The 26038-nt window shown below is 34.4% G+C and overlaps 1 protein-coding gene across 2 annotated transcripts; it reads right to left on the reverse strand.

The window, feature by feature from the left end:
* Positions 1 to 3697: 3697 nt before the first annotated feature.
* On the reverse strand, positions 3698 to 25729 carry LOC109082362 (CD109 antigen-like). Of its 2 annotated transcripts, none has more exons than XM_042778257.1 (33): positions 25402 to 25729; positions 24766 to 24932; positions 24138 to 24166; positions 23822 to 24058; positions 22267 to 22392; positions 22039 to 22078; positions 21877 to 21958; positions 21709 to 21802; positions 21072 to 21204; positions 20835 to 20944; positions 19527 to 19796; positions 19311 to 19409; positions 19166 to 19228; positions 18316 to 18492; positions 16913 to 17065; positions 16360 to 16449; positions 16186 to 16255; positions 14974 to 15076; positions 14076 to 14190; positions 13875 to 13988; positions 12608 to 12826; positions 11855 to 11996; positions 11576 to 11752; positions 11404 to 11485; positions 11065 to 11293; positions 10793 to 10964; positions 10401 to 10591; positions 7565 to 7723; positions 6699 to 6764; positions 5991 to 6127; positions 4433 to 4589; positions 4173 to 4275; positions 3698 to 4075 (listed from the first exon to the last, which is right to left on the reverse strand). In XM_042778257.1, exons 1-33 carry the CDS (start codon positions 25596 to 25598, stop codon positions 3879 to 3881), a joined length of 4500 nt encoding a protein of 1499 aa, XP_042634191.1. In that variant the 5' UTR covers positions 25599 to 25729; the 3' UTR covers positions 3698 to 3878. The 2 variants fall into 2 exon arrangements, with proteins under 2 accessions (XP_042634191.1, XP_042634190.1); XM_042778256.1 differs by having other exon boundaries at positions 14974 to 15079.
* Positions 25730 to 26038: the final 309 nt, after the last annotated feature.

Consider the following 26038-nt stretch of genomic DNA (forward strand, 5'->3'; position numbering starts at 1 on the left):
AACCACACTGCCACCATGAAGCTGGAGGATTTGGACTCCAAAGGGAAAGGCAGGCCTGCAGGTCAGGATGGAGCTGTGTTATGATGTGTTTCCTGTTAGATAAAGTGTTCCATGTGGGCCGCACTAATGAAGTGGCAGAGGCTCGATCACATGAACGTGGAGGAACGAACAGATCCAACCTCTTGTGTTCTTTAAAAAGGATCTCTGCTAATGAATGCAAACACATCTTCTGCACATTACCATATTTTGTTGTAAGCAGGGCGACTACAATCGCTTCTGCTCTCGTCGTAAGATCTTCTAAGTCTGCGGTTTTGAGTTTGATTGGCTCTGAATATGGGGCACATTTGTCTTGTTTTCAGCTCGACTAAGACTCATGCCAAAGCCGTTTGTCACGGAACGAAAGCAATCTGGATGTAATGTTAAAGTTTGCAGTAAACGGTTCCTGCTGGTTAATTCCTCCACTCATTGTGTCTGCTATTTATTCCGCAGGAGCTGTTTTATGAACCCAGAATCAGTCAGATAAATTGTCATTATGAATAAATATTTTATGTAATGGTAGCCCAGCTGGGGAGAAAATCCGCTTAAGTCTAGTCTCCCAACTTCATCAAGCTGGTCTGATTTGGTGGTTTTATAAGGGTCTTGTCTGGTGGTCATGCTGAAAGACCAGCTAAACTATCTTAAACTAGTTAAAGCCAGCACATTGCCTTACTCGCTGGGTTTTTAGCAAAGATATCTGGTGTGAATTGAATTTGTAATGCAGAAAGTCTACAGTGTTGTTTTGATGGGTTTGTTAGGTCATATAATAATGCAAGCTAACTGAAAAAGCAATCAGCAAACAGTGTGTTTATTGTATCATGGTGTAATCATGCATGAAAAAAATGCATGGCTTCACACTTTAACATCTCCAACATAACTGCATTCAGGTCAGTGGAGTGACTGCAATTGGGTCATTCAGTGTCAAATTTGATCATGAATTATATTTTTCTATAAATGATCCAAAATCAACAGATATTCAATTCTTTTTAAATAAATTAATCTTCCAAGTTGAACAAAAGAACAAGCTGATTATTTAGATATGCCTTTAACTTATCAGAGTTGCATAACGCATTGATGAAAATACTGAGTAATAAAGCTCCAGGGCCAGACGGGTTTCCCCCACAGATTTTAAAACATTTTTGGGACATAATGGCTCCATTGTTTTGCAGAATGGTTCAAGAAATAAAGATAAAAGGTAAGATTCCATCTCATATGAATACAGCTTTAATAAGATTATTATTGAAACCTGATAAAGATCCAACTTTGCCTTCTGTTTATCGTCCTCTATCCTTGATAAATACTGATATTAAGATCATTTCTAAAGCTCTTGCATTTCGCTTGGAATCAGCAATTTCTACAATTATACATAAAGATCAAACTGGATTCATTAAAAGTCATCATTCTTCAAGTCATTTAAGAAGACTTCTCAATATCACTGATATATCACAGCGTAATCAAATACAAATACACAATCAAATAATATTGTATTTAGACACTTTTTTTTTGTATTTAGTATTTAGAAAAAGGCTTTTGATAAAGTTAATTGGAAGTTTGTTTTTGCAGTTCTGGAGAAATTTGGCATTGGTCTTTTTTTATATATATATAGTGGATAAAGACTATTTATAATGACCCTAAGGCATCAGTTTTAACTAATGGAATCTTATCACAGTTTTATATTACCAAGAGATACTAGACAAGGATGCCCTCTATCCCCTTTGTTGTTCACTCTTTTCATTGAGCCATTGGCAGTTCGCCAAAATGTAAATATTCAAGGCATATCTATCGGAAACATGGAACATATGCAGATTATATATTGTTTTATCTTCAAGTTTCATCTAATTCCTTAACAGAACTTTTCAAGATTTTTGATTATACCATAAATTGGACCAAATCTACATTACTTCCAGTTACAATACTTTCTTAATTAGGGCGAATAGCAACTGTCAAAATGAAAATCCTCCCTCAGATTAATTATTTATTTTGAATGATTCCATTTGAGCCTTCTTCTAAATGGTTCCAATCACTGAACTCAATTATATCTGAAGGTTAGAATTAGTCTATCAATTTGACAAAAAAAAATAATAATTACAGGGGAGCTTAGACGATCCAAAATTTTTAATGTACTACATGGCAAATCACATTACATATTACACAATATAGAAAACATCAAATGGGTTTTATTAATTCACCCATCTGTGTCCAACGTAATCTTGGTACTTTAGATAATTCCTTCACTGCTTATGGTATTGTAGTCCTGTTCAGAATTTTTGGTTGGTTGTTATAGAGAAATTGCATATTGTACTTGGGATTGAATTAACAATGTCTCCTTCATTTTGTTTGTTAGGATTATTTTCGGAGACTGATGTTGCTCCACATTATGTAAAATTAGTCTACATTGCTCTAATTCTAGCTAAAAAAAAAAAAAAACTATTCTCAACATTGGAAAACTAAGCAGTCATTAAATATTAACCATTGGTTAAATTTATTATTAGAATACATGGTAATAAGAAGGATGGCTGCTGTATATGAAGAACATCAGACCTTTTGTAGAAATATTTTCACCCTTTATTAGTTTTTTTGGGGTGGTAGAGTGATGAATTTGTTTGTTTGTTTTTTCTTCTCCTCTCCTTGTTGTGTATGTGTGTATGTTACTATATGTTTTTTTTTGTACATTGATGTAACATATTAAATGAAATAAGAAAAAAAAACAACAACCAAATTTCAAACTTCTGCAGCTAGTTTTTGTTTTTCACTTTTTTTTTTTTCGAAAGAAAAACATAAATAGTGAAGAATGCAAAAATATCAGATGCCATGGATGTATATTTACTGAGTAATCCACTATTTTGTAGAAGGAGTTTTCAAATGCCATCTAGAGCCAAATTATGGGTATAATATACTTTTAGATATTCGCTCTTAAAAACTTTTTTTGGCATCTTCATTTTAAGGCCATATATGGTTCAGTTCCAGAGATATTGGGATCTAAATGTAGCTCCAAGAGCAGAAAGTTTAATTGTACACATTTTCAGCAGTCAAAAACCAAATGTGAGTCCATTTGCGTACAACTGAGACTTTTTTATTTTAAAGAAAAATGTCTGAAGAACAAATAATGTTGAAAGTAGAAATCTTGTTTCCCCTCTATGAAAACACTCACATAAGAACATACTGTACTTGTCTGAGTGTCAAAAATATTATTTTTCCAAAAAGCATGCCTGTAACTCAAAACATATCAATGATAATCTTGTAGATTCTGGGTTTATTTTTAATCTTCATTTTTAAGGCCCTATATGGTTCAATGCCAGAGATAATGCAGCTCCATGTGCAAATTGTTGAATTTTACCAATTTTCAATTATCAAAAACCAAATGTAGGTCACTTTGCATACAGCTTATACTTATCGTTTTAAAGAGGAATGTCTGAAGAACAAATAATGTTTAAACTTATTAAAGAAGTTGCAGTTTATGAGATTAAAGTTAATTTATTAGTTTTGAGCCCGACCCTCATTTATTATTTCAATTAATAAAAATAAAAAAACTCTAAAAATAAAAACATCTTTTATTCAATCAGTATTTATTAATTAAAATAATTATTATAATATCAATCAATAATTAAATAATGAATTTGATTTAATAATTTATTTTTAATTAAACTGTCATTAATGAAATTAAATTAATGTTTGTAAAAGTATTCATTGTTGCACTGAACTAAATGAACCAATTTTCAAACAGTAAATTTACACAGAATTTTTTCACATTTACAGAAGCAATTTTTAAAACAATTTACACATTCATTTTGCTTGTGATATTGTGTTACTGATTACAATGGTTTTGATTTAGGAAAAAAACACTAGTTGTAGATTGACAGGAGGATGATGAGTGCTGTGGTCAAACTTAGAGCCAGAAGTGGATGTTGGTTAATGGACGTCGTCCTGTCAGTCAGCCAGATGTCTTGAACCCCACACTGGGCACAATCCGGCCCACATAGCGAACACACAGACATGTCCCGTCTTGTCTCAGATGTGTAGGACCGCACTGTCCTCCGTTCTGCAGAAGATAAGGGAATGAAACAAGGAGCTTAAAACACATACTGGAACCTAAAAATGCATTAGAGAATCTGGAGCTATTATTTAAAGAGTCTTACGGGTCTCATAGTAATCGTAGATCATGACCACAGCATCTTGGATATTGGTCACCTTAAATTCCTGGATGGTGGATATTTCACTGCACCTTTCCACTGTGGTCACCTGTGATGAGAGAAAATACAATGAGACTGGACACACAGCCATGGATGCATAATGAACACAAAAACATGAACCAAATAAACCATCATCAGCACAAAAACAGACTTAGCACACAATACTTTAATACTGTTCAAATATTGTAGAGCTATGAGGAACTCACCGTGTCTAAATACAGTATAACTCGTCCTGAAGGCGTTTCTACTCGTCTGACTATATCATCTAGCTGGACACCGTTCTGGGCCAAACTGAACCCCGAGAGTAAACCCACGTCCAGTATGGCCATACCCGTCTGTCTCAGGCCCTGGTTCTCCCTCAGCTAAAAAACAGCAGAAAATATTGCTTTCAAACATATTTCTAATTAAAAGTGATTCCATCGAATATCCTCAGTGACCCCAAAAAGTATTTGGACACTTAAAAATGTTTGAATTTCATGATTTGCATTAGTTATCCAAAATGTAATGCAATATTTATTATATATACTGTAGAATATGCATATTATTATTTCTTTATTTATAAGTTTACATTTAGGAATTAGTTTTTTGATAATTAACAATGTGGACACTGATTTTACTTTTTAACATCCATTATGAGACAACTGTATATTATTTATTATGTTTTATTATTATTATTATTATATACTTCTGTATTGTACTTTTTTAATTCTGCCCAATAATTTCACGCAAAATGGACTGCTGATGAAAATGAGCCTTCTTGCTAACTCAAGTTCATTTATTTGAATGTTTATTAATGTGCAGTGTCCTTTTTAAATAAATAAAAAGAAATGGAATGACATTAAATGAAATTAAATTAAATGAAAAATAGAAACAAAACATCAAACCAAGTGTAATCTGCAAACTAACAATGATTGAGCTTTTCACAAAACTGACTTTTTTAGAGTCAATTATTTTCATGCATCCATTTTTCATGAATGCATGAAGTCATTTCTCAAATTCACATGCATGTCCTAGCAGAATAACAACGATGTCATTTATTATATAAATAACCATAACCATCCACAAAGTTTGGCAACCAGAAACTGTCCAAGACTTTTTGTCTTTATTTTAAAGAATATATTTACTGTTTCATACTTCATTTTTTTTTTATATATATTGTAATGTTCACTTGCTATATTTTATTTAAAATAAATGGCATTTGTTTTGATATTTTGTTATATAATTCAAATATATTTATAATTTTTTTATTATTACCATTTTGGATTTGAAAATAAGATATTAAACAACATATTGTTGATCAATTTTATTTTATATTTATCTAATTTATATTATTATATGTTTATTGTGATATTTATTAGAATTAGTCTGTGTGTGTGTGTGTGTGTGTGTGTGTGTGTGTGTGTGTGTGTGTGTGTGTGTGTGTGTGTGTGTGTGTGTGTGTGTGTGTGTGTGTGTGTGTGTGTGTTTGTGTGCGCGCGCGTATATTATATATTTGTTTATATTTATTTTTTTAGTTGAGTTAAAGTCTAAAAAAAACACTAATAATAATATTAGTTATAATAATATATAATATAATAATATAATTAAATGTTAAATAATAGTTGAAAATGGATGATGTTTCCAAAAGTCAAATAATAGTGTTAAATAATCTGAATATCAATAGTGACCATAATTTTGCCATAATCAAGCAGCCCTATTGTTTTGTTAACTTTTTAATCACATATTTGTGTGCTGATGAAATCATTTCTTAACTCAGCCACTCACCTGAAACATATGTAAAGGTTTACACTGAACTCCTCATTGTCCATCACGTCTATATATAAATCAAAGGCCTCGTTCGTGTGCATGTCACGTCGTCTGAGCGATGTTCTCAGGTTCATCACATTGTAGAACACACTAAGCTGAAATAGTAAGAGAAAATCAATATTACTCTAATAAGTTATTGGGATTTTTTTCCCCATTTTATAAAGCGATAGTACACGCAAATTAGCATTCACAACTCAAAATGAGATCATCTCCGTTTTTCTGAATCTTCTGCTGAACAGAGATCTGGATGCTGTTTCTTCGGTGAGGTCTTTCAAAGCAGCTCAAGATGTTGCTGGTGCCTCGGCCTGGGCCGGTTTATGTGCTTCATGGTGAGCAATCAAAGGTATAATTTCACATTTGGCTGAGAAAGAGGGGATCCGACTGCTGATGACAACAGAATATTTCTGCCATTACATCTCTTTTTAACTTTATGGGGATTTCAGTTATTATTCGCAGCTGTTGAACATTCATAACCTGCTTTCATTGGTAATACCTTGCTAACTGACGGTTTTGCAATGGAGATGATAGCTTGATCCTGCTAAATTATGCTGCTGTGTTACGATGGTCAACCAGCAAATAGCAGCTTTTTTAACTTCAATATTTTTTTGCAGCAGTACAAAGCAATGCATTTCAGGACAAATTCTCAAGCAGGGAGTTTAGACGTACCTGAAACAGAGCAAAGCCTTTACCCTCTGCCACCACCTCAATATCAACCTCCTCTTCTGCTTCAATCTGTAGAGGCAAACCCAACATAAGCCTGCGTCACTTAGCAGAACCTGACAAATTACTAGAGCTTCACAAACAGTTATTTGCTACAATAACTTTGATAAGAAACCACACATATGCCGTTTAATACTTCATGTTAGGAGAGAGACACTGTTGTTCAGAAATTGTTTTTTATGTTTTTTTAATAAAGTATTTTATGCTCACTAAAGTTGCATTTATTTGATCAAGGATACAGAAAAGACACATACACTAATTGAAAATAACTTTTCTATTGTAATATATCATGTCATGGCAAAGCCGAATTTTCACTGATTCAATAATATGCTTTACATTTGTGCTTTTACATTAAGATTGTTAATCTCAATGCATTTATTTGATCGAAAATAAAGCAAAAACTGTCAGATTTTATATAAATTATATTATATTCATATATTTTTAAAATGTAATTTATTCATATGATGCAAAGCTGGATTTTCAACATCATTACTCCAGTCTTCAGTGTCACATGATCCTTCAGAAATCATTCTAATATGCTGATTTGATGATCAAGAAATATTTCTCATTATTATCAATGTTGAAAACAGTTCTGCTTAATACATTTTTTGGAAATGGTGATGCATTTTTACAAGATTCTTTGATGAATAGAAAGTTCAAAAGAACAACATTTCTTTGATTTGGAAATCTTTTGCAGCATATTAAATGTCTTTAATATAGCATTCATTTCTTTCAAAAAAAAAAAAAAAAACGTACTGACCCCAATCTTTTGAACAGAAGTGTGTATCTAGAGCAGTGTATTATATACATACGGGCAGGTCTTGGCTCTGTTGGAGCAGGTAATTGTATCTGTCTATGTTGAATGTGGCGGCAGCACCGGAGGCACTGTTCACAGTGATGCTGAGATCTATGGACTCTGCGTTGCTGAAGGTGGCGTAGATTGACAGTGCATGCAACGCCATCACTGTATCCTGACAATAAAGACAAACAAACTGAGCAAAGATATTTTAATTAAGCTTTAGAACTGATCAAAACAACAAAAAGGGCATTCGACAAGAAAAAAAAAATGGATAAGCATGTATCAGTTTTGGCAGATGTTATAATCTCTTCGTCAATAACAGGTGTCTGTGCATCTGTGTCACAGAAACACTCTCAATTCAATCACCTGCCGCCTGGAAAATAACACTGCACATGTGCGGAGCAGAGACACAGATCCTTTAATCTTTGCACACTCCGCCAGGACTCGTTCAAGCGCAGTCAGATGTTCTCCTGTTGGATTCGAGTTGTTGTGTCAAAGCGAGGGGCTTCAACATGAGTGTAGCGCTTTATCAAAGCTCACGTCCTGGAAACTGCTAGTCCTCATTGAGGTTAGTGTTCGTGACAGATCGCAGGCCTTCGGTCCCGAGCCAAATGTCCATGATAATAGTAAATTGATTAAAGTTCATTTTCTTGTCTCACCTCAATGGCCTTTCGCACAGCTCAATTTCCAATTGAAACATTTGCCTGCCAACAAATTCACCACCCCGAATCAATGAAATATATCATAGATGTGTGTAATCATCAACACTGGAAACTAGTCAATGCCGCAGTAGATGTTAAACCCTGCTGACTGGAAGGACCCTGTTGTTGAAGGAATTTCCAAGGTTCATTTGTGGTGTAATTTTGATTACCTCTTTTTTTTTACCCTTCTTTTCTTAAAAAAAAAAGAAGAAAAACAAGAAGAAGAATCTCTGTTACAGCGAAGTACTTTACAATGGGAGTAAATGGGGTTTCAATAATAAAACCATAAGATGTAAACAATGTGTGTTAACGTAATGTGTAAAGTTATTAAATAATGATTTAAATAGCTTTACAGCCCTAATAATAGACGCATTTTAAAAAGAAATAATGTTAAGTGCTGTTATGAAATTATACACTTCATATTTCTGCTTTTAAATCGTCTAAACATTGACCCCATTTACTTCCATTGTGAATGCCTGGCTGGTCTGCCTTAATATAGATCAAGCGTAACCTCTACTGAACCTGGAATATTCCTGAAATATTGTGAAATATTATTACAATAAAGCAATAAGCCCTAATAAGGTAGATGTTATAAATTCACTGTAAAGCACAGCTTCACAGGGTTTATTGCTTTTATAAAACGGTTATTCCATACATGTAGTAAGGTTTCACAAAATAAAACAGAGCAAGTAAAGTGCCATGATATTAATAAAAACATTATTCTTCAATGTAGTTCCTCAGAAACGGTTGTGGTTCCAACAAAGTGGTTGCCGAGCAACACACAAATGTAAACGAAGGTGTATGTTTGTAGAGTAATTTGTAACAGCTTCGAACTTGGCTCAACCAATCAGAATCAAGTGCCGGAACTATCCATTTTATAATTAGGTTGGCTTGAGGAAATCATGCTACCGACATGCTAGTCACTTGCTAATCATACTAGCAACATGCTAGTAACATGCTAATCTTGCAAGAAACATGCTAGCGACATGCTAGTAATTTGTTAATCATGCTACCGACATGTTACTCATTTGCTAATCATGGTAACAACATGCTAATAACATGCTAATCATGCTAGAAACATGAAAGTAACTTGCTAATCACATTAGAAACATGATACTAATATGCTAATCATGCTAGAAACATGTTACCGACATGCTAGTAACTCGCTAATCATGCTACTGACATGCTAGTCACTTTGCTTATCATTCTAGCAACATGCTAGTAACATGCTAATCATGCTAGAATCATGCTAGCGTCATGCTAGTAACTTGCTAATTGTGCTACTGACATGCTAGTCACTTGCTAATCATTCTAGCAACATGCTACTAACATGCTAATCATGCTAACAACATTTTAGTCACTTACCAATCATGCTAACAACATGCTAGTAACATGCTTATTATGTTAGAAACAGGCTAGTCACATTTGATAATCATGCTAACAACATGCTAGTCACTTGCTAATCATGTTAATAACATGCTAATTACTTGCTAATCATGCTAGCAACATGCTATTTACTTGCTAATCATGCTAGCAACATATTAGTTACTTGCTAATCATGCTAGCAACATGCTATTTACTTGCTAATCATGCTACCAACATGCTAATCATGCCAGTAAAATGCTAGTAACAGGCCAACCATGTTAAAAAACATGCTAATCATGCTAGAAATATGTTTTCAGCATCTATCTAATCTAATTTTTCAAACTTCAGGCTTTTTCAACTACTTTAAACTTTCAGCAACCTAAAGTTTGTCTTGACAAACTTTTTTTTAACTAGTTTAAAATAACTCTTTTCTATTTGAATATAATTTAAAATGTAATTTATTCCTGTGATGCGCAGCTGAATTTTCAGCATCATTACTCCAGTCTTCAGAAATCATTCTAATATGCTGATTTGCTGCTCGAGAAACATTTCTGATTATTATCAATGTATTATCAATGCTTAATATTTGTTTGGAAACTTTGATAAAAATAACTATTTAGCCAGTGTTTTAGAATGCTGTTGTAGGCCATTTAACCTTTTTAAAATGTTGACATTTTTTTTGGGAGTCTGAATGCCTAAAAGTGCCTTTTAGTCAGCCATTCTCTCCCGTTTAAACTGTTTCTATTGTCTCTCTCGTGAGATGATTGTCTGTTTGATATGTACCTGAGTGGATCCGTATCCCCCTTGATGGTTTCTTTGCTTACTGAGCCACTTCATCAGAGTGAATCCTTCATCCATTAGTCGGAGTCTGTGCATGGCGAGCAGTATGTAGGCCGATATCTCAATATCTGATGAACTTGGCTGCCAGGAATTATATAGGACGTTGGCTGGAGATCTCCAGGTTGGCACTCCATCTGAAAGACCCAGATACAACATCACCATCCAACTATTATAAACACATTTTACTGTGCCAGGTACGACCTCGTCCATAACACTACAGCTGCTCGCCACACTGTGTGGATTTTAAGGAAAGTTGCAGGTTATTTTCAGCCTCATGTGTATGTTTCACATCTGTGGCATGCTGTCCTTAGAGTGTAAATCCAGAGGATATTTACCAACAATTAGTGCTCTGTTCAACAGCTCGGTGAGGGCAGATGGGGCGGCGGTGCTGTTGGCCAGTGACAGAGCATAGGTGACTAAAGACAGGCTGTAGTTACTGGAGATTCCCTGAGCCAGTCGAGATGTCAGGTAACTCACGGCAGAAGAAATGCTGCCTTCATATGCACTCTACCAGAGACACAAACAGATAGTCTTCAATGAATCCATCCATCCTTTCTACGTTCTATCGATCAATCCATCTATTGTTCAATCATTCAGTCTAACTCACCCTGTATTCAGCGTCCTCCAGAAGCGCTATGAGGACGTACGCTGTGAGAGACACCGGCCCATCCAGTCCTCCCTGGAGCTCTGTGTGGATGACCCGACCCGGCTCATTGAACGAACCGTCAGAGTTCTGATGGGCCAGCAGCCAATATGCCATCCTCTGCATCACCATCCGGTCAATGGAAATGAAGTCCTGAGCCTGGAGGAAACACCTGAGCACGAACGCTGACAGCCTGGATATCATAAAACACACCACCAATATTAAAGATGGTATATGCTATTTTTACTCCAAATCAGAATTTAGGGGCAGAATTTACACTGTAATGTGTTTATTTTTGTTTACCATGTGCTGCCAGAATCATCACTGTCTCCAAAAGCACTGAAGGAGCCATCAATCCTTTGGTAAGAAAGCTCACGTTCATAAGCTGCAATCAAACAGAATGTGATTTATGATATTATAAGACAACTCAAGGATATTTACTTTTTGTAGTACTATAAGAGTACACACCGCTCACCTTCCATCATGGAGCTCATAGCTTTGTTTCTGGTCTGTTCATCGCTCTGCTTGGTGCTTCTCATGTACTGGAGAACATAAATATTCGGAGCAAAATGGATCATGTTCTGCTCTCCACAACCATAAGGCATCTCAACGAGAGAGTCCAGATTGTCAATGGACGGGCCCAGAATGTCACCTCAACATAGACACATATAGAGGACAGATGTTTTCACTCATTAATGCAAAAACAGACTGATAAAGTCCTCTTAGAATAGAAATACAGAGTGAGGACACCCACCCACAGCAGAAATGCTGGCCCTTTGACTGTCAGGAACCACATTTGGAGGAAAACTAAATGACATTGTCCTAGTCAGCGTTTTCTGATTCAGTTGAAACTCCAGAAACAAGGTTTGAGTGAACGACTGCTCCAGTCCCTCTGGCTAGAGAAAAATCATTCATCACCATCAACATTCAACAAAAGTAACAACAAATGTTTAGCAGGATTTTCCACTTTCCCAGGCTGTTGCACATGTTGTACACTGCACATTGTTGGAGTCTCTTTAATTTATTTAAAACATCAATGTATAACAGATTTGGTTTGTTGTAATAAATAGAATCATGAAGAATGAGGGGAAAAAAGCTAAAAATATCCAGATGCATTGCAGTTATGAACATACAGTATGAGGCAAAAATTGCCATGAAAACTGTCAAAATGTTAAAATAAATAGTTGTACTGTCTTTAATTTATTTAAATAAAAACATTAACATATTACAGATTTGCCATTGCGATAAGAAATATAGAATCATCAAAAATAATGAGGAAAAAAGCTAAAAATGTCCTTATGCATTGCAGTCATGAACACGAGTTGATAATTTGCTTGAGTTGAAAATTTAATCATAATGTCAAAATACATAAATAAATGCATTAATAAAAAAAAAAAAAAAAAAAAATAATCTCAAAACAGCCTTAATTTTTTTTATGCAAAATAGGCCAACACTTTTTTCTTTTTTTTTTAAATTTGGGGTGAAATATTACGCTGAAATGAATCACCTTGACAAGAACCGTCTTGTAGACCCAGTCTGAAGAGTAGACGGACGTGGCTTTGACAGAGATCGGAATCTCTCCCAGCACTGTGGCTCTGATGGGGAACAGAAGTGTTGTGATGTTGTTACTCAACACCGAGGCTTTCCTCACGTTGTCCAAGGAAAATCCTCCATTGTCTGGTGACACAAACTCAAACATCCAACTTTCTGCAACCACCACCATCACCTGTGATGGGTAAAGACAAGAAGAGAGCTTCAGGTCAATTGTAATTTAGGTGATTTCAATTCACAAATCAACATAAAATGGCATTCACGAAACAGTTTGCTTTTGTTTATTTGTGTGCCAGGGTTTAATGCTGTGAGTCAGTGCTTTGTTCAAATAACTAACACAAAGTTTAACAGTTTCAGCAGTAATAATGATGCTGCTTTAAAGGAACAGTTCACCCAAAAATGAATAATATGTGCTGACCTTCAGGACATCCAAGATGCAGAAGACTTTGTTTCTTTTTGGAACAGATTTGGAGAAATGTAGCTCAGCAATGGATCCTCTGCAGTGAATGGGTGCCGTCAGAATGAGAGTCCAAACAGCTGATAAAAACATCACAGTAATCCACAAGTAATCCACACCACTCCAGTCCATTAATTTACATCTTGTGAAGTGAGTGTTTGTAAGAAACAAATCCATCATTAAGATGTTTTTAACGTCAAACTGTTCTGGTTAAAACAGTGCTCTACCTATAATATTGCTTTCTCCAGAGAAATGTGCACAGATCAAGCACCGTTTACATGCCAAAACAGTTCTAAACAAATATGTGGGTGGATTTTGATGTGAGAGAACAATAAGGGATGGGCTTATTATTGATTATAGATTATAGTATTCTGGCCAGAAGCAATGGTTTAAAGTTAAAAGTGATGGTTTTAAGTTTAAGGATTTTTTTCTTACAGTCATGCAGCTTTTTACAAGACATTAACTGATGGACTGGAGTGGTGTGGATTATTGTGATGTTTTTATCAGCTGTTTGGACTTTCATTCTGACGGCACCCATTCACTGCAGTGTATTCGTTATTGAGCAAGTGATGCAATGCTACATTTCTCCAAATCTGGATTGAGAGTGAGTACATTTTCAGCAAGTGTTCATTTTTGGGTGAACTATTCCTTAAACAAACACTAATAAATGTGTTTTCCTGTATCAATTAATCAAAGTTTAGAAACTCAGACGTATCAGTGAACAACACCTGCACAGAACTGACTGTTTTACAAACACTAATCTCACCTCCAAATCTACATCCATATAGTTGAATAAATTGACTTCCAGCAGTAGCAGTTCTCCACGGATCAGGAATGCCGGGAGATTCAGTGACACAAAGAAATCTCGGAACACAGTAAGCTGGGAAAGAAACTCCCTTTTAATAATCATTATCTCTATTATATATATTAATATTCAGTGATGGGTAAACTGTACATGGTAGATCACCTCTGCAGGAGCGCTGATGCCCAAACCCAGATTTTCTGACATCACGATGGCAAAGGCCACCCAAGAGGTCAAGCTGTCCGGCACAGTGAACTGGAAGGAATCTGAGACAGAATTACTGCAACGTAAGAAATAAAAACAGACACAAATTAGTAACTTGTTGACATTAAATGAATGTAGATAGAAGCTCAGATCATTCTTGGGGGGTTCTTAGATTTTTTCTTTAAAAAATCTAAGAAACTAATACTTTGAATCAGCAAAGATGCATTCAATTGATCAAATGTGATGGTAAAAATATTTAAAATATTTAAAAAATCTATTTTTAATAAATGCTGCTCTTTTTGAACTTTCTTCTCATCAAAGTGTTCTGGGAAAAAAATTAATCATGGTTTACATAAAAATATGAAGCAGCACAACAGTTTTCAACTGTGATAATAATCAGAAATGTTTCTTGAGCAGCAAATCAGTATATTAGAATGATTTCTGAAGATCATGTGACACTGAAGACTGGAGTAATGATGCTGAAAATTCAGCTTTGCATCACAGAAATAAATTGCATTTTACGATATATTCACATAGAAAACAGTTTTTTTAAATGTTAATAATATTTCAAAATGTTATTGTTTTAACTGTATTATTATTATTATTATTATTATTATTATTATTGATCAAATAAATGAACCCTTTGTCACCCTAAGAAATATCTTTAAAAAACAATGGAAAAACATCTAACTTTTGAACAAAAACTCTAGAGGATATGCATGTGAAGTTACTTTGGTCTCTGGAAAAATTCAGCAGGAGACTAAAGCAAAAGTTGCTTAGCTCATTGCTGTCTAGGAGAAACAACTGGGATATTAGAGAGATCTCTTGTTATTCCCTTTATTTATATTTCTCCTCATACCTCACATTAGCATCCAGCCAGATCCAGGTTTCAGGAAAGTCTTTTCTCTTTCTGGGCTCCTGAAAAGCCTCGCTGTCCAGCTGATTCCGATAGACGTCCGCCCCTGCTGTGGAACATATGAGCTTTGGTGAGAAAATGATTATGAAAAGGCAAGACGTTACAGGCAAAAGCATTGTTTTTTCATGTACTGGTCAATTTTGAGATTTTATCTTTGCCTGCATTACATTTATTCTTTTCAGACTAGTGGAAAGAAAACATTTGAAATACACATTTTAGTGTTTATTTTTTATTCCGACTGTGTCAGTAGCTTACAGACATTGTAGGAATACTCATCTAGGAATATATATAATAAAGAATATAGTAAAGATGTCTCTCATGCTTTATTTTTTTGATCAAAAATAAAACAGTAAAACAGCAATATTGTGAAATATTATTACAATTTAAAATAACTGTTTTCAGTTTGAACATATTTTAAAATGTAATTTATTTCTGTGATCAAAGCTGAATTTTCAGCATCATTACTCCAGTCTTCAGTGTCACATGATTCTTCAGAAATCATTCTAATATGCCGATTTGCTGCTCAAGAAACATTTCTGATTATAATTATAATGCATATCTTTAAAGGCTGTTTCCTTAGAACAAGTTTTTCTCCTGCACTGAGCCAGAAATCTCCAGTTCAGCAGCACTTACATAAATCAAACTGTTCGGTTTTATTCCTATATATATTCGGAAGGTTTTTACATAGGGGTTTGTTCATATATCATTCACTTGATTTATATAACATTTTATTACTTAAAACATGGTGTAAAAAAAATAAATAAAAAAATCTGCCTGTTGACAGTATTTTTTGATTTATAGAGTGATAAAAGAGATATTTAAAATCCCCTGTTAACTCAGCAAAATGAAACAAGAATTTTAAACCTGGCTTTAGTCAATGTTCTGATTTCTGTTCTGGAAATGTATGTAAATTAGTTATATACCTCATTTGCATATTTAAACATAACTTTTCATTCTAAATGTAATGTCTTAATGTACTGTGATTAATAAGCAAAAGAAGTTGATATCTATTAGTTCAAAATTGTACCGTGTTCACCTCGTCTCAAAGAAATGCAAAAAGAAAGTGCTCTGTTTTAATTGGTTGCCAGGGCGTTACTAGGTGGTTGCTAAAGTGTTCTGAGTGGTTGCGAGGGCAGGTTCAGTCTTGAGACTTACGAAACGCTGGGAAAAACTGATCAATTTCCTGATTCGGCATGGCATCAGTCAGAACCGTGACGCCGCATGTCTGCAGAATAAAACAATAACCATAAACCCTTGTGGACAAATGATACAAGTTCTGTTCCTGAGATTAAAATCAAGCATCAGATGACATTCATGTATCTGATCTACCATGAATATGGAATACGGATCTCCCATTTTCATGCTGCTGTAATCCGTATGGGTCATCTCTCTGCTATACGACATAAATTCTTCCAGCACCTGAAAAACACACACAGAAGCTCAAGTTGCTGATCTTAGATTAGTTTTGATCAGTTTTTGTGATGCCAGACATCATGTGAATAGAACAAGCTGCTGTTTGGCGATCACAAATTGCTATTGTTGAGAATCCAGAACAACAAACCAAACAACACAATGTCTGTACTATCAAACTTGTTCACCTAGTTCTGATAAACACAGCTCCTCTCAGTTTCTTTCTTTTGTCTAGAAGTGAAACGCAGGTGTGGTGTCGGCGTTTGGTTACATAGGATGAGCAGCTATAGTTATCGTGTGATCTTTTTGTAGGCAAAACAATCGTCTGAAAATCTCAAAGATGATTTCCCACACTTTAAAACACAATACATTGAACAAGATAAGAAATCAGTTGAGAAACTCGGAAAACAAAGGCTCTCCATATTGGCCAGTGTTGATGTCACGATCTTGAATCTGTATGAGACCATGTTACCGTCTTCTCTGTGATGCCATTGTCTTTGCTGGAGTCCAATGCTGCTTTGTCCACCACCAGAATTCCCAGCAGAGATCCAGCCTCGGATACAGAAACAGAGAGAAAGACAGAATCTGCTGGTTTGGCATGATCCTGACTCCAGCTCAGAGATACCTGCAATTAAGATCAAGTAAAAATGATTATTATAATGACAATGCAACCCATTTTACTTCAATAATGTGACAAATTTCAGCGTGAAACAGGATACTCAACTAGAATAATTAAACGGTCAAATGACTGCATTTATTATACAAATTTAAACTACAATAAATTTTATTGCAAAAGATGTGATAGAGTGTCCAAAACACTAATTCAGTTCACACTTATGTATATTAATTTAAATGAAATTATTTATAATAAAAATCATAAATAAATAATATATACTTATTATTTATTACACAATGTAATAACAATTTGTTTCACTTAAATTATTTTATGGTTCTTCTGTAATTCTGTGGTGCTAATTATTATTGTACTATATATTTTTACATAGCACCAATATTTTTGTAAATATTTAAGTCAGTGTAAGTCATTAATTATGAAACACTGGTTTAGTACAGATACGTTTTTGTACTAATTTTGCACTAATTTTAAATATATTCTGCTTTAGTTTCTGTAACATTCTGTAATATTCTAGTGCTTTCTGGAACATTCCAGAACTTTGCATGACTAGTCATAAAATACAAAAATCATCCATCGTACACTTCTGAAGTTATGGACGACTCACTTTTGGTAACTGTTTATGTTAAACTGTTGTTAGCTCAGTATTATGCATGTACCGGGTCATTTTTATGCATGAGTAAGTAGTTGAGTAAGTTGTCAACATTTTTTTCATGAAGAAACATTAAAAATAAAAGTGAAACAAAACATAAACTTAATAAAAACGTAATATTTTACAGACTAATCTACACTTAGTCTGTAATGCAAAACAAATGGATTTTATTTTTAAATGTCAGATTTTCATCAAAATATCTGAATATTATTAAATAATATAATAAATATATTAAATAATATAAAATTTTTACATTTGCATGCTTTAAATATAATTTTAATTTAAAAAAACTACTAAAATTTCAGAATTGCAGAATTTTTCTTTTCTAACATCATATGTATGCCTTTATTTATTTATTTATTTATTCATTTATTTTTGACAAACATTCTTTATCAGCATTGGTTTCATCAGTTTGAATAGTCAATAGTTCATTGTCTTAAATGACAACAGTAGGCTAAAACAATGACTAAATAGGCATTTAATTAATTTAGAAATAAAATAAATCACATTTATGAATTTCCATCTTGATCTTTACTATGTTGTATTTCCAAACATACAGTATATACGTGAATATCCCGTGATGAACTCTTACTGTGTTTCTCAGGACTTGTGTGAAAGTAACTTGCAGAGCATCATTCACGATCTCTCCGTCTGGAAGTGTGTGGTACACCATCACACAGGCCTCTGGAGTCCAAGAGTGATTTGTGTTCAGACTGAAGGAGGAGGAATGTACCGTCCCAGCATCCACCACCCGACCGCGGGACATCACCTGCAGAACACATCCATCAATACAGGCTCATTCTCAGAAATGTCCCAATGACTTACTACTGATATCATTAACAGGATACCCTTTTGTGCTAAATCATATTTAATGTGCACTTGTAGTGTACTTCAAATTTTTAAGGGGACAGCGGATGCCCATTTTCCACAAGTTGGTATGATTCTTTAGGGTCTTCATTAAATATCTGTAACATACTTTGGTTAAAATTCCTCAATGGTCGTGTAAAACAACAGACTTTTTATCTTGTCGAAAACAGTTCTGTTCACAGCAACTCATTTCATTGCATGTCTCTTTAAATGTTAATGAGCTACTGCTCACCCACCCCTCTCTTCCATTTTTTGTGAGTTTGATTGGTGCATTACCATCAAAAACAAAACTAATCCACTGCATCCTCAGTGGCTCTCATGTCAGGAGAAAATGAAGACTCTTATGTTCACTTTTACATTGCTAAATTAATAAATGATTCTAAATAAATTGCAGAATTTAAACCCATCATGAAATCTCCTACTTCAAAAAGGTGGTTTGAACTTTCTGACTTCATATTGACTGACTGAGAGATCAACAGATGGAGGTTTCTCATATAGGGTTTATCAGTATTGGCTCAATAGTTACATTTTTGTCTTAAAAATGGATGCAGTATCGCTTTATTCAAAATACTTACAAGGTAGTGAAATTCTGCCAGGTTAAAACTGCTCTCCAAAGTCAAATACAGCGGCTGTCCAACCTGCAAAAGTCACTCTGTCAGTGAAAACACAGTGAAAACAAAAATAATGTGAAATAACATGAAATACAAATGGCTTGAGTACCTGAGGCTCACTGTCTCTGTGAAGCTGTATGTAGGAACTGCTTGGTGAAGAATAACTTCTGTAGAGCTGAAGACCCTGGACTGCATCTTTAAACCGGGCCTGAAAGCAACATTAGGAGAAAGAGATGTCAAGTGCCAAGATTCATCCCAGCTGACATGCTTCTACTATGCATATTGGATATCAAGGCGGTGGAAAGCGTGGATGAAGTGTTCACACCTCTATATTGAGTGTGGCAACGCTGTCAGAGAGGTGAATCTGGAAAGACATCACACCATCAGCAGTAACAGGAAGATCGATATTTTCAACTGGAATATCGTAAATGGAAGAGAAGCTTGGTGTGTCGTTCATCATCCGAGGTGCCAGGGATTCGTTGTTGTCCCACGTCCACGTCCAGGGGCTGAACTTGCTCTGGGTCACTGCCAGCCGCACACTTCCGCTCTGCTCTTCAGCTGTAAGTGGCTGGCTGTCATAGGTGCTTAACTTCAGTTATAAAATAAAAATACAGGGGGAAAAAATTAAAAAGGATGAATCCACTGGTCATGTTGGGTCATGTCTAAGTCATATATTTCACAAAAAATAAACATATGCTGTTTATAAATTAATGAAAACAAATCAATAAATACAAGAAAATACAACTTTATTGTTCTCTTTTTTAGAATAATTTTTGCATAATGACATTCCTTCACCCCATTCCTTCATTTAAATGAGGCCTGTTCTATAGAACCATTCAGATTTTTGCATTGTGACATTATTTTCATGTCAACTAACACATCCCAAAATTCTGATATACTATTTAAATACTGACATTAATGTAAATAATAATAATAATAAAGCACACTTAAAACCACTAAGGAAACCTTGGAGGATGAGCTGAGTAAGGATGAACTGGATGCCGCCGAATGCAATTGCTAAGCTGTTCTTTGTAGGTTTTAGTGTGTTGCTGCAGTTGCTAAGGTTTTCTGAGTGGGTTTACACTCTTAAAAATAAAGGTGCTTCATGATGCCATAGAAGAACCTTTTTGTCTAAATGGTTCCATAAAGAACCTTTAACATCTGAAGAACCCTTCTGATTTTACAAAAGGTTCTTTGTGGCGAAAGAAGGTTCTTCAGATTATAAAAAGGTAAGAAAGAGATGGTTCTTTAAAGAACCTTTGACTGAATCTTTCTTTGTGGAACCAAAATGGCACCTTTATTTTTAAGTGTACTGTTAGTAATATGTAATTGTATATTATATAAATCTACATTATTTATAAATGATTGTAGTTTTTTGTACTGCTGATTTTACTAAAAAATAATTACAATAATTTTGTGTAATAAAGTCAAATATACCTGCATTACAGCAATGATACATAGACACATCACACAGTTTTGGTTGATTATTATGAAAATAATAATAATTCATTTTTTTGTGTATAATATAATTATTTTATTTTCTATTTTTTTTATTTTAGGGTGAAACATGACCCCGTGATTCACCCAGTTTACCCCAAATATGGACTGAAATGTGATGTTAATCTGTCTTTACCTGAGCAGTGAAGGTCATGGAGGGTTTTATGATCTGTGGATGCTGCAGAAACTCCAGATTGTATTTATTCATCACTATAGAAACCCTCGCGCTGCTGTTGTAGGTTAACCCTACAGACAGAGAAATAAAAAATAAAAAAACAGCTCAAATAAAATCTCAATTTGTGTATTCATTTGAATGCAGCTTAGTTCATGTTATTAATGTTTGATAGCCATGTACAGGCAGGACAGAACGCACCTGTAACATCTGTGACATTCACACTAATGTCCACATATTCACTGGGCCCATATTCATCGTAATATGAGTATGTGTGGTCACCTAACCGTTTGGAGTGCGGCACATCAAACGTGATGGCAGCAGAACCGTCAATCTACACCAGAGATAAAGAGTCTGATTAACAGTTAACAAAGTGTTGACTTTAAATTCAGTGCATGGGGTTTCAAATAGGGATACACCAGTCAGTCAGCTGATCACCCAATCAGCCTTTCATCCAACAGAAAGACATCAAATAAAACAGCTTTTGGAAAATATGTCACTTAACAATGCATTAACCTCAGGAACGTTATGCAGTGTTCACAGTCCATTAGTTAGCCACTAAACACTAGAGGGAGCTTACTGTTAATTATCTATGTATGTCTGAATAAATCTTTTATGACATGTTTTTATGAAAAGTATTGAGTTGTAGGCTATACAAACATTTACAAAAATAAATAGTAATTAATATAAGTAATTAATATAATAGTTTACAGAATAAGGTGGGAGAGATTTTTTCCCTTAAGAAAACAAAGCTATCAGTATCAGTCTCAGCTGAGAAATTTAGTATCGGTGCATCATTAGTTTCAAATGTAGATGTTTCTCCTGAAACTGTACTCACTGTTTCTTTCAGTTGGTAATGCTTATTAAGTCCATTGAAAAAGTGGAAATATGTGACAGACATCATCCCACTGACGGGCTTCCCATGAAAATATCTGAGAACAGAGAAAAAGTATGAATTTTGTGTTTCTATTGAATTTTCAGATTACTGTTCAGGACAAACGCTCACTTGGCTGTGACCGTCCCGGTCAGTATGTCTTCATAATGCAGGACGGAGGGGACGTCCACGTTCACCTCGAATTTAGGCAGCGCTGTAAACACATGCTATTAAAGACTGCTGTCTTGACAAAACATAGATCATAAAAGATATGCAGCATATGTGAAATCTCACCATAGTTGTCCACAGTGAACTCTCTCTCGTGTACAACATCCTGCATGAGTACAAAAACAAGTGTTAGAATTGTGTCAAGAGCACCAATTACATCTCATAGTTTTATATTTTAGATTTAGGGGTTTTGAAAAGAGTCTGATGTGTAATTTTCGTGTTTGCTAAAATATTGTTTCTGCATAGTTTGCATAACAGGCCAAAACTTTCCACTCAAGTTTCCACACAACTCACTTTGATTCCAGCTACAATTTTCCACGGGCCGAGCGGCGGGTTCTGAGAGAGGTTCAGCTCTTTCGAAACAACACCTAGAAAGCCGTCCACAGACAGCCACTGTCGAATCATATTCCCCTTGGGATCCTGTTCACATTTAAAACACACAAAAACAGCCCATCCGTTTCATGAGGACACTGCTGATGTATCTGTTCATTTCCTAACCGTGGTGCTAAAATAACCATTTTAAGGTGTTCTGTTTTGACTGCCTAGGAGTATGAGAACATATTAATGTTGTCTCTTTATCAACGGCTCTGATTTAAACTAAAAGAGTAAGTTGCTGAGAGATAAGCAGATGTATGTGTGTGAGGAAATATATATTGTTAAAATAAATAAATAAATAAATAGCAGCACATGAGAGATTGGCTTTACTGTCAGGGATTTACTTTTCTAGCCGACTGATGGCATTTAATGATTTTACTTTTAAAAAGTATTACTAGGGCTGTCAATTTAACATGTTAATTAAATTATTTAATTACTAAAAAATAACGGAATAAAATATTTTCACATAGTTTACGCACTGGCCCCGCCCCAGACCTGTACGTCAACTTACATTAAATACAGTTGATTGTTGACAAACATGATGCAGGGCAACAATTTACTGCATGTAATGTAGTCCATAACTGCAGGTATATGCCCTTACAATTCAAGATATAGTGGCAAAAATATGTGTCAATCAAAAAAAAAAAAACATCATAAATGCAAACAACAATGAACAATGATTAAATGGCTCATTCATAAAGAGCCATTTACTTCATTCCTGAATGAATCAGCAGTTTGAACGAATGAATGAATGACTCAATGACTGACTCATAAAGACCTTTACCGCCACCTGCTGGCAGTTAAGTTTAATATAAATTGAATTTTTAGGTTTTTTTTTTTTTTTTTTACATTTTATTTAGTTTAGTATAATTGCTTAAAAAAATCATTAATTCATTCCTTCATAAATAAACAACATTTAAGATAATAAAATAACATTTAAGGGATAGTTCACACAAAAATGAAAATTCTGTAGTCATTTACTCACCCTCACGTCATTTCAAACCTGTAGGACTTACTTTTGTGGAACATAAAAGAAGATATTTTGAAAAATGTTGGTAACCAAGCTCTTTTGGTTACCAATTACTTTCATTATATTAACAAAAAATACTAAGATGTTTCTCAAATTATGTTTAGTTTATGTTATAGTCTTTTTATGCTGAATCAAATAAAATATTTTTCTAAAGTTACTTTTTGTAATGTCTACTTGATACTTTTCTGATTTAACCCATTAATGGCTTTAAATGATCTTTTGTGCATCTTTTCACAGCCAAATTTAATTTGCGATTAACTTGCCACATCATTTAATTAAAATTCCAAATTTTAATTGAGTGACAGCCCTAATTAATACACATATTTTGCATTTAATATATGTGTGGTAACCATTTTATAAAAGCAATAAGCCCCATGAAGCCATGGCTTACACTGAATTTAGAACAGCAAAGGGGTTTTTAGGCCAAACTCTCCAGACACCCACCCTGATAAAAATATCGATCTGACCCTCGGACGGCTTTCCTTCAGGTGTAACCAATACAACCCGAAATTTCACCGTCTGCCCTGGTTGGTAGTTGTTCTTGTCGGTCTGGATAAAGATGGACATGCACTTGGGGCTGAAGACCATCGTGGTGGAGTTGGAAAACACTTGATTAGCTCCAACAAATCCCTTAACATCCAGCTGATATGGATACCAGTAACTCATGTCATCAGAAAAGACCTGTGGAGGGAAAACAACACATAAATTAATTTATTTTATTTGGAGATTCATTCAAGGAAATTACAGTCTTGATACTCACAGGCGGAAGAGCCAGCAGTCTGGTAGAGCCTTTAAAATGAATGCAGAGCAGACATGAATACTTGTTTGAACAGGGTGGAGCTGTATATTATATTAAATCATATGTACATTTTATAGGTCATCTTAACAAGGTCACTTTTCCAGTTAGACAGTGTGATTTTGAATGTAAATACTCTGTCAGACAAATAATGTGTTTAGGATTTAAGAAACTGCATTGTATTGCATCTCGGGCTAAATTAATGCATTTGAATATATGTGAATAATTGATTGAATAATTGAAGAAACTGCAACGTGCTTTTTAGAAATAATTTAATACTGATTTTCTAAATGTATCAGATTTTCAATTATTAATCGTTCCATACTGAAACACAACATTAGATAAACTAAGAGAAAAAAATTCAGAGTTTATGTCTGATAAATAAAATAATAAGATAAGATAAGAAAAAAAAAAAAAAAAAAAAAAAACCTAAACCAAGTTTACCAAACAGTATATGTTGGTTTTGTCGAGCTAACATAATAAATGCTTTACATATGTGTATAGGAGATATACAAATGTGGGATGAGCCAGATGATAATTAAATGCAATGCAATAAAATAACACAATAAAAAGCAAAATGATGGTGATGTACCTGCTGGGATGGTGCTCTCTGTTTGGGCCACACTGCTGTTTCCATGGATGAGTTCAGCCGTGACCTTGATGGGATACTCTGCCAGAACGGTGACTGATAAAGTAGTCGGGACGCCACAGCGCAGGACTTCAGAGACTGATATGAGATAGGAGGGATTCTGTGCTGGGCTGAAATTAGAAAATGTCTTATTTTTCATAGCAGTGTAATAGAGACACATTTAAAAAACTCATCAAAGAATCCTGAAAAAAATATGAAGCAGCACAACTGTTAAGAAATGTTTCTTGCACAGCAAATAAGCATATTAGAATGATTTCTGAAGGATCATGGGACACTAAAGACTGCAGAAATGATGCTGAAAATTCAGCTTTAACTCACAGAATTAAATTACATTTTCAAATGTATTAAAATTGAAAACAGCTATTTTTAATTGTAATTATATTTCACAATATTACAGTTTTTGCTGTATTTGCAAGCAAATAATGGTGAGCAGAAGACACTTATTTTATTTTATTTTATTTGTTTTTTATTTAATTTTAATTTTAATTTTAATTTTAATTTTAATTATTTATTTATTTATTTTATCTTACCAACCCTAAATCTTTTTATGGCTTTAAGAGGACTGTAAATTTAACCAACCTTGGCGAGGTTAGAGTTCCACTGCAGAGTAGTAAACATCCCAGGACTCCAAAGACTTGAAGCCACTCCATTTGCAGGTGTGACGCTCCAGTGAATGCAGTTACTGAACTATTGAGACTAACACATGCTTTTAAAGAGCGATCCAACACCTGATCCCACATCGCTCCACCTACACACCTGAGAGAATAAAAGGCCATTCTCTGGACAAGAAAGGCACCTTTATAAAGACATGTTTGAGAAGAACTAACAAAGAAAAGAGAAAACAATTAATGAGTCTTAAACAAATGAAACGGCAATGAAATGTGGAGAATAAATTCAGGGAAAGCTAAGAATACTGCTGCGCTCAATTATTAATATACAGTTTTGTGCTGTTTTCAAACACTAAAATGTCTTTTAAAACATTAGCCTTGTAAACTAATTTAAATATTTTTATTTTATATAAAATGTTAATTATTTTAATATTTCAATTCAATTTAAACAAATATTAGTAAATAGATTGTTATTAAAAGTATTATTGATTAAATCAGCTGTGTGTCATCTGAAAGTTTTAGATACTTTGGTCACTGTTGCTATGGTTGATGGTAAGGAATATGGACTTGACTCCTGTTGCTGCGTGAACGTGACATTTCGAGACTCA

This window comes from Cyprinus carpio, chromosome A20, assembly GCF_018340385.1.
Source record: "Cyprinus carpio isolate SPL01 chromosome A20, ASM1834038v1, whole genome shotgun sequence".
Taxonomy (NCBI): Eukaryota; Metazoa; Chordata; class Actinopteri; order Cypriniformes; family Cyprinidae; genus Cyprinus; species Cyprinus carpio.

Bases quoted from the DNA above. Each gene is read 5' to 3' on its own strand.
- LOC109082362 (XM_042778256.1), bottom strand. From the start codon at position 25,598: ATGGCCTTTTATTCTCTCAGGTGTGTAGGTGGAGCGATGTGGGATCAG. The intron at 16,450-16,912 runs GTAACATGGTCT...TGTGTTTTTCAG, and splicing joins ATGGCATCACAGAGAAGACG to GTGCTGGAAGAATTTATGTC. The intron at 6,765-7,564 runs GTATGTATATAA...TTGCCTCTACAG, and splicing joins AACAGAGCCAAGACCTGCCC to ATTGAAGCAGAAGAGGAGGT.